Here is a 14708-nt window from a genome sequence, read left to right as displayed (position 1 = left end):
ATTTGGTTTGCTCTGCCAAAAATTACATACTGCTGTTTATTTTATGATGAAGTGTGGATTAACACTATATTTAGTAACATTTATTTTTTATTCGAGAAGATCGCCTTGACTATTTTAAAGGTAAACTTGCAAAATGTTTATGACAAGAATTGGAGATGCCATAGTAACAACTAAAAGACTTGTAGCTGATTGGTTGTCACTCTAGCTGCCGCCATAGAAACAGGCATTGTTTTATATGGCAACTTTTGTGTGTGTGTGTGTGTGTGTGTGTGTGAAGTCAGTAGGAGCTCCATCTTCCTTGCCTGTTTGTATAATGCGGGAGGAGCACTGCGGGAGAAGAGTATAGTGTTGGGGGGGGGGGGTGAGCTGCTCGCCTGTCACTGTGAAAGCAATGAGGAAGCCAGGGAGGAAATGAGAGGCGATATAATGGCATGATGGACCAATTGATGTCACACAGATGGAGATTGGGAGAGATGGGGGGGGGGGAGAGATGGGAGAGAGGCTTCAAGTGAGGTGCCCTTCTTGGTGTAAGCGGCTAGTTGCGATTCCTTTCCTAATCGAATCAGGAAATGGCCAACTCCCTGATGCGCTCGGTATCGTAATCGCTCGATTTTGCGCCACGGGTGTGGTGTGAAACCCAGTGGAGAGTGGAGGATCGAGACAACAGACAGACAGACGGACGTGCGGACAGACACCTCGACTTTGTGACAAGTGTCTCCTTAGGGTGGTTTGTTTGGGGGGGGGATCAATCATTCAAGCATGGTAGACTGAAAAAATTTAGTCATGTTTTTGAATGACAAAAATGTTGCGAAGCGAGCCATCATGTTTTAGCTTGTTTCTACAAGCAATCTTTAGCCTGGAAGCCATGTTTTGATTAAGGGAAGGGGGATGTATATATCAGCAGGTTAATAAATTTGCATACAAATATATTCTGTTTAGGAAAAGATGTGAGATGAAATAAAGAGCAGGAGAATGAATGTCAGGTAAAGATGAGGGTGGGGTTAGAGGTTAAAGGGGGGGGGGGGGACAGGAACTGGGGAGGGGAATAACAGGTTTTGCATGATGCGAAGACCAGGGCAATAAGTGATGACCTGTGTATGTCTTGGAAGGCACACGTGCCTGTCACCTGACCGCTCGGCATACTTTCGAAAATGACATTATCTGCGGCATGTTCCCCCCAGCCCATCCTTCGCCAGACTTGCAAGTCAGAGGGCCAGCTTGAAGTCTTCCCCCCACGATGATTGGCTGGAAATTACATCATTTGCTTCAAATTTGACAGGAATGTCGGGTCATTTTTTATCGCAGGAGCGGCAGGGCACTGTTTGTCGCTTTGACTCAGTATCTCTTTTTTTCTTATCAAAAGCAGAAGGGATGGGGGCAGAAGAATAAGCAGTAAAAAGTAGGTCAAATTGTATACTGTGAAAAGAGTCTTGCAAAAACAAAACAGTCACTTTCAGCAGTATTACATTGTTTTTTGTATTGCAAGTTGTAATGCAGTTATGTGTGTTGTTATTGTGTGCTCACGTGTGTGTATTGTGTTTGTGTGTGTGTGTAGGTGTGGTGTGGCCAGTTTCATAAACAACTTTAACACCAACCAAGGTCATAATATTCAATCAACTGTTGATGAAGTATATTTATTTTTTGTTGATCATTCTGTGTATCTCGTCCTTGAAAGTCTTTTGCCAATGTTAGCCATCTTTTCCAAATAGATTTATCTGGGTCATTGTAAATTCGAACGAATAAACAATATTTCACGGGACAGTGGTCCCTTATATACATCTATGCGTAAGTGTACTTGCTGTTGTCTGACTCATTACCTAACATTTTAATGGTAAAATTTATGAAGCAGAAATGATGAATAAGCCATTTTTTCCACTGAGAAGAGGAAATCAAGTAGTACTAGAAGTCTGAACCTCGCTCAATTTCTGTGTTTGCCAATGGAAATGCTGTTTGTTTTTGACTTTAGAAGTGTGTGTTTCATTGAATATTTCCTTTGAATTTGTTACTTTTCTTGATAATATTTCATGATGTTAACAAAAGATATGTCTTTGTTGAAATTCAGAAAATGGATGATATTAAAACAATTTATGTCCTGGGGAGGAAGGAATGTGGTAGTAAGAGTGAATGTAGACCTCCCAAGTCTCTGTGATTCTGCAGGAAGCTGTTTTGAAAATTCCCTTATTCTAGAATTTATATTGACTATTGAGATGCAAGTAACACACAAGCTTCTCCATGATTATGATGGGTCTCTCTACAACCTCCCTGAATCTGATCTATATTTCAGAGTCAACCCATTGAAGACTGAGTATACTCAGGCAGGTATCCCCTCGAAATGTGTGTTGTTGCAATATCAGCTTGTCCTCGATGGATTGAAACACAGCAGCCTTGTAATTGATGTTGTTTCAATGTATCCAATGACTGATGTGTACAATCTTCCAACCCCCTCTTCTCCCCCCCCCCCCCACCCTTTTACCCCCTTGCCAATGCAGCAACCGTTCCCAAGGAGCTCCGCATCCCAGTCATCCAGGCTGCCATCCTCCTGATGCCAGATGAGAATCGGGAAGTTCTCCAGTCTCTCATCCTTTTCCTCAGCGACATCGCCGGCCAGTCGGACACCAATCAGGTATGAGTTATATCGCCCGATCTACTACCAGTCAGTTTCAATTTTGCCCGCCTGAGATATGATTCACGTTCATCAGTGGAAGATGAATTTGATTTCGTTTTATGAGAGAGTATTAATAGTGAGCTTGGCCTTGCAGAAAAGGTCAAGGAGCTATCATGCCTTGGGGTATGGTAGTTAATCATGCATATAAGTCAACGGCATAGCTTAGCATAACATAAACATAGCAAATGTCAGACAAGCTTAACCCTTTGGGCCTCCATGCATCTTTGGAAGGATGTATGGGGGCTGCTTATAGCCTTGTATGGGAATTCAGGGGCCTCAGACTCTGCTGGCGAGGAGGGCGGCGGGGTCGGCGCGTGGAGTGGCCTCCCGCGAAGTTTTATGGGGAGCATGACTCTTGGGGTGGCTTTGGAGAGTGTTTGTCATGAGACATGTCCCTGGGATGAAATCTTCTCCTGCATGTGAATCAGTACGAGTGTGTGTGTGTGTGTGTGTGTATAGCTGTTTGTCTGTATTATGTGAGAGAATGTGTAGAGGTACAATGTACGGTTGTACAAGCATGCTCCAGCACTGTGTGCCTGTGTGATTTCACCTTCATCGTGTTTTGACTCACATTGATATGTGAGGAATATGATAGAGAAGAATCTACTATGAACATAAAGATCTTATGGTTTGTTTGTTTGTTTGTGTGTTTGTGTGTTTTTTAAGATGATGCAAATAAAGAATGATTTTATCTGAGAAATTCTTGAGAATTTCTTTTTTATCCTCGTTGAATAGCATGTTCTCGATGCACACTGTTTTCAGTTACTATTGCACCTTTTGGAAGCAAATATACAGAAAGAATAGAGCTGAAACAGTCCCCTACGAAGTAATACTCGGCACGGAAGTTATCCATCTTGGCATGAATGTAGGTTATAGTGTGAACCCAAGTGCGTGTACTCACGAGACAGTACGACACTGTCGAGACGCAAAGGAAATTGAGACGTGACGAAATATGTGCTGTGGGTGTCTTCTCAAGGAAGTGCTCGATCCATCTGTTAAAGGGACTGTACAGTACTGGTTGAGGTAGGGATTCATGTTTTGAACATTCCTAAGTGAGCTAATGAAAAGCCTCCTATGAAATATGAAAGAGCATGTAATTTTAAGAAGGATTCAACGTTTATTTGATGAAAATTGGTTTTCAGATGGCTGAGATATCCAAAAAAGTGCTAATAATAAAAGGCGACATGCCCCAACTTTATTAGTATCTCTTTGTTTCACATTGTTTTTGGATATCTCAGCCATTTCAAAACCGATTTTCATCGAATAAACTTTTGATACCCCTTAGAATTGCATGCTCTTTGACATCTCATAGAGTGGTTTTTGAATATCTCACAAAACGTTAAAAGCTAAATCTTCACCTCAACCAGAACTGTACACACCCTTTAAGTCAAGGAGTTTCTCGGAATCCTACTGGGCTCCCATGGCATGGAGGTGTTTATGTGCTATCTCCTAAAGGCACATACACGCATACATATGAGTGGGACTAGACTGCTATCATTTTTACTGCTTTGCAGCTACAATTTACAACTCACATAATCATGCAAATGTTCAGGAGTTCAGATACCAAATACTGCTAGAAAATTGAAAAAAAAGAAAAAGAAAGAGAGAATGTAGGTATTTTCCTCTCTCATATTCATTTGAAGGAAGGTTTCAGTTTTATACGTCTTTGCTTTCCTAGTCATCAGCAAGGTTTTTGCATCACACACTTTGTTTAAAATAAAGAAAAAAACTTCATCAAACTTCATCCTGGTTAACTGACAGAATCATACAATTTTAAGCCAGAGTGCAGATTCAGAGAGCTTACATACAATGTAAAACTAAAGACTTTGAAAGTATGTAAAATTTTCATGTGAAGAGAGGTTTGAGTTGTATCTCTTTGCTTTTGCAGCCAATAGGAAATTTTTAATCGGCCATTTAGAAGTAGAAAAAAAAGTTATCTAGCCTTATCCAGTGCATTAATCATGCAATGTAACCAAGAGTGCAAATAAAGATTCTGAAAAGTGCCAGAAAGGAAAGAAAAATTTGTGATTATATTTTTTCTCTTCTTATCTATTCTTTTGGAAATATTTTTAGTTGCATGTCTTTTCTTTCTATTTAGCAACTCATTTTCATTAGCAGCCTTTTAGATTGAGGGGAAAAAAACTTCCCATATTTTCTCTCAAGATTCATTTCCATTCAAAAAAAAAAAGAAGGTAAAGCTAGAGCTTTACAGGTGAAAATAATGATGATTAGATTCAGCCGTAAGTATTTCATGGAAACTACAGGGAAACGGGTGGAAAGTGACTCTATGATGATAGGGTTGTTCTGACCTGGAGAAAAATGACATCACGCCACGTGGTGGAAATATGTCAAATGTGTTGCGGTTAAGATTACTGACCACAAATATCTCTTTACGAGCCTCCTCAAGTCCCACGCTAAGCAGGTCTCAATCTCAGTTTCTATCCACACGCAAATATTTCTGACGTTAGACCATCCAGCAGATTAGAGTCTGCTCAATCAGCGTGCTATGGCATATCGCCCGTGTGGTAGATATTCTTGGCAAAGGATTTACGATGCCCCAGGACGAGTTATCCAAAAGATAACTGGACTTGGGGCACAGGTATTTCTCAGAGTTCTCTGATATGTCAGGAGTTGTCCTTGTTCTGTTTTAGGTTTGGATATAAATTATGAGGAATCTGGCTCACCAACCGGCAAGCAGGGCAGTTTCACTGCAGCCACAATCTGTGCAACAGTCAGGCGAAAATATTTTGAGTCAGTTTCAGGGACTAGTAATGGCTTGACGTGATTTGTTACAGGTTGACCTGCCCCATAAATATCTGCAACCCAACAGCATGACGTAAAAAACAAAAAAGACTCAAACCCACAAAACAGTTTTCTCATGGTTGTTTATTTTTATGAGGTTGTCTCCAACATAGAATGATTTAATGATACATGTATCATCATTCAGCTCACCTGAAAATTGTCTCCTTGTTGAAGCCTGATGTACGCTGAAGTCACCAGCTTTTGGAACGAACTTGCCAGAGAATCCAGAGTCTGAACTAAACACATAATGAAAAAAAAAAGGCAGATGAAATGTGGGTTTTTGGGGTTTTTTTTCATATTCAGTGATTTCTTCCTACTTATCACACCAAAACCATCTACATCTACAATTCTACCTAGTGATACTTGAGGATGAAAACTTTTAGCAGATTTCATTTTGATGTTGTAGGTTGAAAATTGGACACAAAAGTTGAAACATCAAGTTGTGCATTTGAACATAAAATGTCTATTTACGGAGCTGTTGTGGGTTTTTTTTTTTCACAACCAATTCTAGTTTTTTGTGCTTTGCAGTTAAAATTCAGCAGATACCACGATCTATGTTATGGTCTACTTCTTCATTTGATTCCCTCTCAATCAATGCTCTCTCTGATTTTCCCTTGCCCTGCCACAGATGACCGCCTACAACCTGGCCGTGTGCTTTGCGCCCTCGCTGTTCCAGCTGAACACGGGGGAGAGCGTGCACAACGCCATGAGCCCGCGGCAGAGGCGCAAGACGAGCGGCAAGCCGGACCAAAAGGAGCTGATCGAGAACGTGGCGGCCAACGAGTGCCTGGCGCTCATGATCCGCGAGTGCAAGAAGCTCTTCATGGTGAGGCTCGCTAGCATTCTTTTCGGTTCTCGTCTTTTCCACGTCAGGCAAAAAAAGTATGCAAGGTTGCAACAATTTAACTCCTTTCTGCAATGTGTTAATAGTTAAATGCAAGAGGCTTCAGAAATGTTTTGCTATGGCTGTTTGAAGATTTTGAACAAAAAAAAAAAAAAAAATCCGATTAAATTTTGTTTGCCATCCTCCCTCTTAACCTTCTCCTCCCAGGTACCGGAGGACTTGCTAGCCAAGTGCCACTTCTCCTACATGGACCTGGGCGAGCCAGTCACACTGGGCGAGCTGGGCAGGAAGAGGACGGATGAGAGTGGGGACTACAAGAGCTACCTAGAGAGCTGCATCGGGGGACTTCTCAAGGTGAGCCAATGGGATGCGGGAGCAGCCCAAGGAGATGAGTGTTTGAGATGGGGTTCCTAGACACTAGAGCATGAGATGAGTAGACAGATAGATAGGCAGATAAGTAGGCACATAGATAGATAGATAGATAGATAGATAAACAGATAAATAGATGGATGGATTTAGAGCCAGACAGAAAGGTATTCAGATAGGTTGATGAATAAATGAATAAATAAATAGATAGAAAGATTGATAAATAGATAGATAGATAGATAGAAAGATAGATAGGCAGGTAAAGAGATCAATAGATAAATGAATGGATAGATAAATAGAAAGATAAATAAATGGATAGATGAATAGATATAGAGACAGGAAGACAGATAGGTAGACAGATAGATAGATCAATAGATAGAGAAATAAATGGATTGATAGATAGCTGAGAGGTAGATTTGCAAGTAGATAAAGATAGAAAAACCGAGAAACTCTTGTCTTCACGAACATCATTTGGAATATAGTTTGTTTAGAGTTTGAATGCTTTGTTTTGGCTCTGAAAATGGAGAATAAATCACTGTGTTGTATATTTATGTGTAGATACAGTTTGATACATAATATGGTGTACCACAATGTTTTATATAATATAATACACTGTATTTCACAGTATAATGTGAATATTGTGTAAATTATTATAGACATTTGAAGTACTTGTCAATCCATTTTGATGATTCCACTGGATGTGGACGTTAGATATTGTGCAGGCTGTACAACTAAAAGCCAGTCAACGATATTCACTCCACACCATCATCCTGCTCATTTGACAAAAAAGTGCGTCACTGGCGTGATGAAAACCAAACTAATTTCCCCTTTCCTTCTCTGTGCCTGTGTTTACGCCAGGAGTCTAGAGAGAAGTTCAAGGGGTGGGTGTCGTGCCCGGCGGTGGACAAGGTGGAGGTATCCTACAAGAAGGTGGGCGACGGACACCCCCTGAGGCTCTGGAAGTGCACCACGGAGATTGAGGCCCCACCCTCAGTCATCTTGCAACGCGTCCTTAGGGAAAGGTCAGTTTTGCACAACACTGGAGAATGCTCGCAGTCAATTAAACTGTCTTGTGCTAGACTCTCAGGAATTTTGAATTGTTCAGGCAGGTTGTAGGTGTTTACCTGTTCCTCAGGGACTAAAGAACAACAAGTTGGTCATTTTCTTCAATCATTTTATAAATCTGCAGTGCCGAGTGGTGGTGTTAGAATTTTCTGAGTTTCAAACTTCAGATTTCAAACTTTAAGAGTCAAATACTAATGTGCTTGAGGTCCAAAGTACCAACCAATAGACAGTATGTGATAGAGCAACCCAGTTGTGACATGTAGGATCTCATTATTTTTTCCATGTTGATCAGCGAGTTATTGTTCATGTATTGTAAAAGTGGAAATATTCATGCATTTTGCATAACTTGTTACTATCACTAAAGTAAAAGCACAGTAATTTGTAATGCAGACCGGTTACCTTTTACAGTAGTATGTAGCTGCTGAATCCCTTGACCACCGTGGCAGTGGTGAGCTGCATAAAGTGCTCGCTCATTTGTTGTGACTGTCCACGAAATTAGAAACACGCCAAGTTCATCTGACATGGGAGAATGCGAAAAATTAATCTTGCGAAAAATTAATCTTGCAAAAAAACCCATTTGCAGTATTGCATCTGTACAAGAGAAACTTCATTTCACCGGGCTGTGTATAATCTACCCTGGGTGTGAGGATACTCTTCCATAAAAGACAACTCTTATGTATGCATGTACTAAAAAGATTGTCTCTGTTGATGGGCTCAAGTGTATGACTGGTTGTGTAAAATAATGACAGTAGCATGTTCATTCAGCAGTGACATGTTCCTTACATCTTTTCATTCCTCTGTGACATCCAGGCATCTCTGGGACGATGACCTGCTGAAGTGGAGGACAGTGGAGAAGATCGACCAGCAGACGGAGGTCTTCCAGTATGTGGTCAACTCTATGGCCCCTCATCCCACCAGAGACTACACAGTCTTAAGGTCAGTAATCAGTGGTCAGTGGGTTCTCTTTTATAATAGGTATTATGTTGTGTAGGAGACAAGCAAAGACCTCCTATTGCACTGTTTCAGCACTGCTGCCTTGTTATAGAGTTTGCTCTTGTTAACATATTCATGTCGCATATGTGTGTTGCTGATAACTTCTATCAAAATTTCAACGATACTAATAGCTTGGTCCTGCATGTACTGATCTGTTTTGTTTGTTACATTTGCTAATTTAACTATTTTCCTGAACACAACTGAGCTTAAAAACAAGCAAACAAAGGTTTTTTATTCGTTCTCAAAGTTCTACTCCTCACCTACAAGATTGTCCACAACCTAGCTCCATCCTACCTTAATCATCTGGTTTCCCTCCGGACGATATCTTTTTTTTTCAACCGCCTTCTTGCTATTGTACTTCATGAGCTCTCTAATTTCTCCTTTCTAATTCTTCTCCATTACAAGATGCTTACCGCTTTGAAACTTTGGTAGTATGCACTTTATAAATGATATTTATCATTGTTCTCTACTTGTTTTGTACCTGATACCAGTAGCCAGTAATTAAAGGACAAGTTCACCTTCATAAACATAAAGATTGAGAGAATGTAGCAATATTAGTAGAACACATCATTGAAAGTTTGAGGAAAATCGGACAATCCGTTCAAAAGTTATACATTTTTGAAGTTTTTGTGCAGTCACCGCTGGATGAGAAGACTACTACAGTTTATGATGTCACATGCGTACAACAATATAAGAAAAATATAAAGAGAATTTCACAAAATTTCATCTTTTGAAAAAAGTACACATTCCCTTGACTCGTTACTGACATATGTTATGGGTAATATTATTCCCATTGCCTTTAGAAAGAGGCAAGTCAAGTGCTCTTTTATTATGCAAAAAAAGTGAAAATATGTTGAATTTTCTTTCCATTTTCTTTATACTGTTGTACTCATATGACATCACGAGCCTTAGTAGTCTCCTCATCCAGCGGTTCCAACACAAAAATTTTAAAAATTCATAACTTTTGCATCGATTGTCCAATTATCCTCAAACTTTCACTGATGTGTTCTACTAATATTGTTGCATTCTCTCAATCCTTATGTTTATGAAGGTGAACTTGTCCTTTAGTTTCTTCACAATCCACCATTTCACCATCTACCATTTCCCCCTCTTCTCCTTGCAGATCATGGAGGACAAACCTTCATAAGGGAGCATGCGCCTTGGTCTCCACCTCCATCGAGCATCCGGACGCCTCTCTGATCGGCAGCGTGCGCGGCACCGAGCTCGCCTCCCGCTTCCTGATCGAGCCCTGCGGCTCGGGCAAGTCGCGGCTGACCCACATCAGCCGGGTCGACACCAAGGGCCGAACGCTGGAGTGGTACAACAAGGCCTACGGCCACATGCTGGCCCAGACGGTGGGCCACATCCGGGACCTGTACACCCCACCCGCGACGGGACCGGAGACGAAAGTGTGAAGAGCAGAGAGGACCCCCTCCATTCACAGTGAGGAGAGTGAATAAGAGACCACGTGTTCTGGCGATCCGTCAAATCCTAGTACGTGTCTGGGACACCAAGGGAAGGGAAGGAGCCCAGCTGGATATCATTTGTTGAAGTGATGTCAGAAGTTGTCGGGACCACCACAAATAAATGGACTTGTGGGACTTTGAGACTTTGGATCTGAGAGCACTCCTTCCAGATCACCATGGGGCAGACACTGGACGTTATCATCACTGTTCTCACTGTGCAGCAGAGATTGAATTTGAATTGCAATAGAGGCTCTGCGGATGAAACCTCCCAATCTTGATGACCTGCAGACATTATTGTGAAGAATCTTGTGCGCTCGTGGCGTTGTATGAGAGATATCGAATCATGGCTGATCTGGTTTGCTTCAAAACTTTGTCTCTTCAGTCATAAGTAATGGCATCGTATGTCTCTGTCATTATTGTTATTATTATTACACTTGATAAATGATGTATAATACCAAAGATGATATAAAGACTAAAACATGTTCAAGAAAAGCATGGAAACCACTAAAATAGTCCCTTGTCACAATTTGTTTCCCCTGCAGAACCATTTCCACATGTAGTGTGTCAAATGTTGAATATTTATCATTTCAGATGTTACATAGGCGTAGTCAAAGTTTTTGTTTATATATTTCCCATAATGATGCATAAACCCCAGTGCTATTTAATGTGTATTGACAAGAGAATGAATATTTACTTGAGTTCGTATGGTTTACATGTTCCAGTATGTATCTACCATCCAAACAGTTTCATGCTTTTGTAGAGTGTGAAACATTTGAAGAAGATTGATGACATGCGAGGGGGACAAAATTGTGAGATATACCTTCTGAGATGTGCTGAAGTAAAATGATTTCATGAATATATTTGTTTCGATGCAAAAATGTAGAAAAAAAAAGAGAGAAGGAAACACAATGTGATTGTGCAATTTGTAGTCGAGTGTAGATATCAAAAGAAGAATATTTACACACTTTGAGACACTGTTCATATAGGGAATGATTAATACTGCTGTATTGAGAACTGCCTCAGAACATTTCTGTGTATGATCTTGGCTAATCAGGAACTCTTTGGGATGTACTCAGTGTGGGTTCTATGGCGAAAGTGTGATACATAATAAAACATCCTAAATAAGGTAATCGTGCACCGAACAATGCTCTCTAGCAAATGTATGTAGAACTTCAAATTGTGTTCAACAAATTCTTTCAGAAATTCTCCTTTCTGTATATGTATGATGTTATAACTGTCTCCATTATAAATCTCAAGAAAAGAAGAATTTATGTATCATGTGATATAAAGTTGCATTAATCTTTCTCTCTTAAAATTACTGCCCTGACCGTGGTATTTAAACATAATTTTTTTCCTTTGGCATACAACTCATTATTTGACATTGTATTTACTCGAGATACATTATCAGGTAAAACATGTCCTGACACTGAATATGATATTTATATCAATTTATTATAATTACAAACAATGACTGTATCTATTGGTAGATGAATCTGTCTGACAGGTAATCTTAAAAGAGGTAAAATTTTCCCGTGGAGTTGATTTTGGAGAAAAAAAAAAATCTTCTGCCTTTATTGGTTCTCGAAGAAAATGTGTTTCTTTGCGAGGGGACAACTCAAGCATATAAATATATATGTGTCAATGACAGAAAATGGCTGACTGCTTCAAAACCTGGGCATTGTTCATGAACATTTCGGTTGAATTATTTCTTTCTTTATAGTTCTCTCTCAATTAGTGCCTCAACTCTTGTTCATCAAAGTGAAAGGGGAGTTATGATCACGTTTTTGATGCTAAGAGTCGCTGAAGAGACGATACCTGGCTGGGTATATTGTAGTAGATTTCTTGTCAGTGTTTTATGTGTGGTTTTGTTTTGTTGCAGCAAAGGATAAAAACGTTCTCAGGTCATAACAACAAAGAATGGTGCAGCTTTATGTTCATCTCATTTTTTTTTTCCGTTCTTTTTTGTTTTTCACTCACAGCAAACATACATGTCTTGAAATGCAGCTGTTTTGCACCATCGTGATGAATAATAGGTGCACAAATAATATTCTGAAAGTACAGGGGATTATTCGGGGATTATTCAGATATTGAAGACACTCGCCTAATGATAATATACCAGAGTAAGAGAATATATCTACGTGTATAAATGTATATCATTCTTGATCTCTTTCTGTCTTTGCATGTTAATAATTACTATGCCACCTACTAGGCTATAAGACATAAATTGTTGCCTGTGCTTCTGAAGTGTATTGCACAAGTAGTGGCACTGGTTTGTGAGAAGCACCCATCTTTTTGTTGAATTATGGAGAGATGATCGTACGACCGAGCTGGAATCATGGTGAAACATTTAACATTGACTTTACTTGCACCCTGTCCCTATCTCAGTTTGATCGCATAATGATCCGAAGTGACAATTTTTTTTTTTTTTTGTAAATTTCATTGTTTAAGAGATGTGTAGTGGTTCATTAGCGATTCATTCTCTTCATCTGTAATTAGCAGTATGCATGCAGGTCACACGTTTGAAACCTTTTGTGATCTGCATCATTTTTACCACAATTGTAGTTTTTTAGATGAGGATAGTGACAGACAAGAGTTAGAGATGCTTGTGACTGGGTGTATTTGCACTTTTGATTTTGACAAAGCCCTAAAAAAATTCTTATATCCATGTAGGATACACTTTTTACGTAGCAGCACAGATCTGAACACCTTTTGATAAGCTTTTAAACAAACAAATTTTGGTTCGTGGATAATTTTATCAAAATCATAGTGTCGGTTCATGATTTCACTTTAATGGTACTGCGCACATAACAAGGAACAATTGTTGTCTAGCAGTATATGTATATTTTTGGATATTCTTGCCATGTTGAGAACAAGAGCACAAAAATGCAAACTCTCTTGTTAATATTTCTTGTTACTTTTACTGTGCTAAAACTTTGGAATATTTACCATTAAGTCTGATTCGCTAGGAATCAATTTTTTTTTCTTTATCTTTTTTATATTTCTAGTGGAGCTCCATTTAAACCTCACATAAACTCAGCAACATTGAAAGTTTGGGGAACTTCGGATGGGACTTTGTTTCTTTCATTTTTTTTTTTAATTATTATTACCATTACTCTCTTACCCTACCTCACCTAGACCTAGTGTGCTGTGTCGTGTATGCAAATTTTGTTCTGTGTGCAGAAAATGTCTTCTGCCTCACATGCTATTTATGATCGTGCTGCATTGGGCAAGGCTGGATGCCATGGGGGAGGCGACTCTGTGTATTTAGCTAAGATTTAATGGAGTACTACGAAATGGAGGTTTAAAAAGGAAAATGTGGGTAGTACTATGTATACATTGTCAGGAAAAAAAATAAATACATGCAACTACAAAGTGTGTTGCTGCAAATATTATCTTTCTGTTCTTTCTATCTCTCTCTCTCTCTCTCTCTATCTATCTATCTCTGTCTGTCTGTCTGTCTATCTATCTATCTATCTATCTATCTATCTGACTATCTATCTATCTATCTTATCTATCTATCTATCTATCTATCTATCTATCTATCTCTATCTCTTTCTCTGTTAAATGTAATATTATATTCTTGCCACACATCAGTTTTGGGGACACATCTTTACCAGTACCGTGTTCCCAAGTATTTGCCATGATTATGAGGTTATGATACGATACAGTTACTGCAGTACTGGCTGCATCACTGAAGAATTTCACATTGAATCCTTTGGAGTTTTGCATTTGCACAACCCTTTTTTCTATCAATATGCTCATTTTTCCCCCTTGTGAATTCATTTTGCAAGGTCATTTGTGACTTGGTGCCCTGTTACCACCAAAAAAAAAAAAAAGAAAAGAAGAAAAACATGGTTGATTATGAAAACATTTGATAGCTTTTCCTTCCAATGTAGAGTGGAATTTACAGATATTCAGAGAATTATTTTATGACAAACTGGTCACTGTGAATATTTTAATGTTGACATGCTTCTGTCAGTACTTCTATTATCGTGTCATCTTTAAAAGACTAGTAAAATCCAAGTGAATGTCGCTTATTGTTATTTTGTTTTCTATGACATTGCAGGCTAGCGTTGCCATATCTTTGACTGTATCATACTTCATATATTTATTCATATTGTAGAATGATTTCACAGAATGTGTGATGAATAAGGGACTGATACATCTTTGTGCGCCTATTTTATCAAGCGCATCGAACGCGTACTCCTAACGTGGCCCATTCACTGGGATCAGACGGGCAGAGTTGAATCCGTTATGTGACCGTCATGCATGCGAGAGTTTATGCACACTTCAGTATTTTATTATTTGTCTTTCTTTTGAATGAGAGCTTCTGGTAGGTTCAACCATCGAGCACCTACTCCTGTAGTTGCAGCTCCTTAGCGTCATTGGTTTCCATTTTTTAATTTTCATTCTGTTCAGTTGTCTACCTCTTATGTTACAATGAGCTCTCTGCAAATAGAGCCTTTCATACTGCACACATGAAGGGAGAAATTGCTCGATAGTTTTC

At 39.4% G+C, this 14708-nt stretch overlaps 1 protein-coding gene across 1 annotated transcript in view; it reads left to right on the top strand.

The window, feature by feature from the left end:
• Positions 1-12604, top strand: part of LOC140235077 (rho GTPase-activating protein 7-like) — a 162716-nt gene extending 150112 nt beyond the window's left edge. Inside the window, exons 11-16 of the mRNA XM_072315113.1 lie at positions 2490-2623; positions 6096-6293; positions 6519-6665; positions 7536-7699; positions 8553-8678; positions 9859-12604. Coding sequence (XP_072171214.1) covers positions 2490-2623; positions 6096-6293; positions 6519-6665; positions 7536-7699; positions 8553-8678; positions 9859-10150 — 1061 coding nt within the window. The 3' untranslated portion in view covers positions 10151-12604. The remainder of the gene's footprint in view (positions 1-2489; positions 2624-6095; positions 6294-6518; positions 6666-7535; positions 7700-8552; positions 8679-9858) is intronic.
• The last annotated feature ends 2104 nt before the right edge of the window (positions 12605-14708 follow it).

The sequence above is a fragment of the Diadema setosum genome, chromosome 11, assembly GCF_964275005.1.
Source record: "Diadema setosum chromosome 11, eeDiaSeto1, whole genome shotgun sequence".
NCBI lineage: Eukaryota > Metazoa > Echinodermata > Echinoidea > Diadematoida > Diadematidae > Diadema > Diadema setosum.
This window is presented reverse-complemented; position numbering and strand designations above follow the sequence as displayed.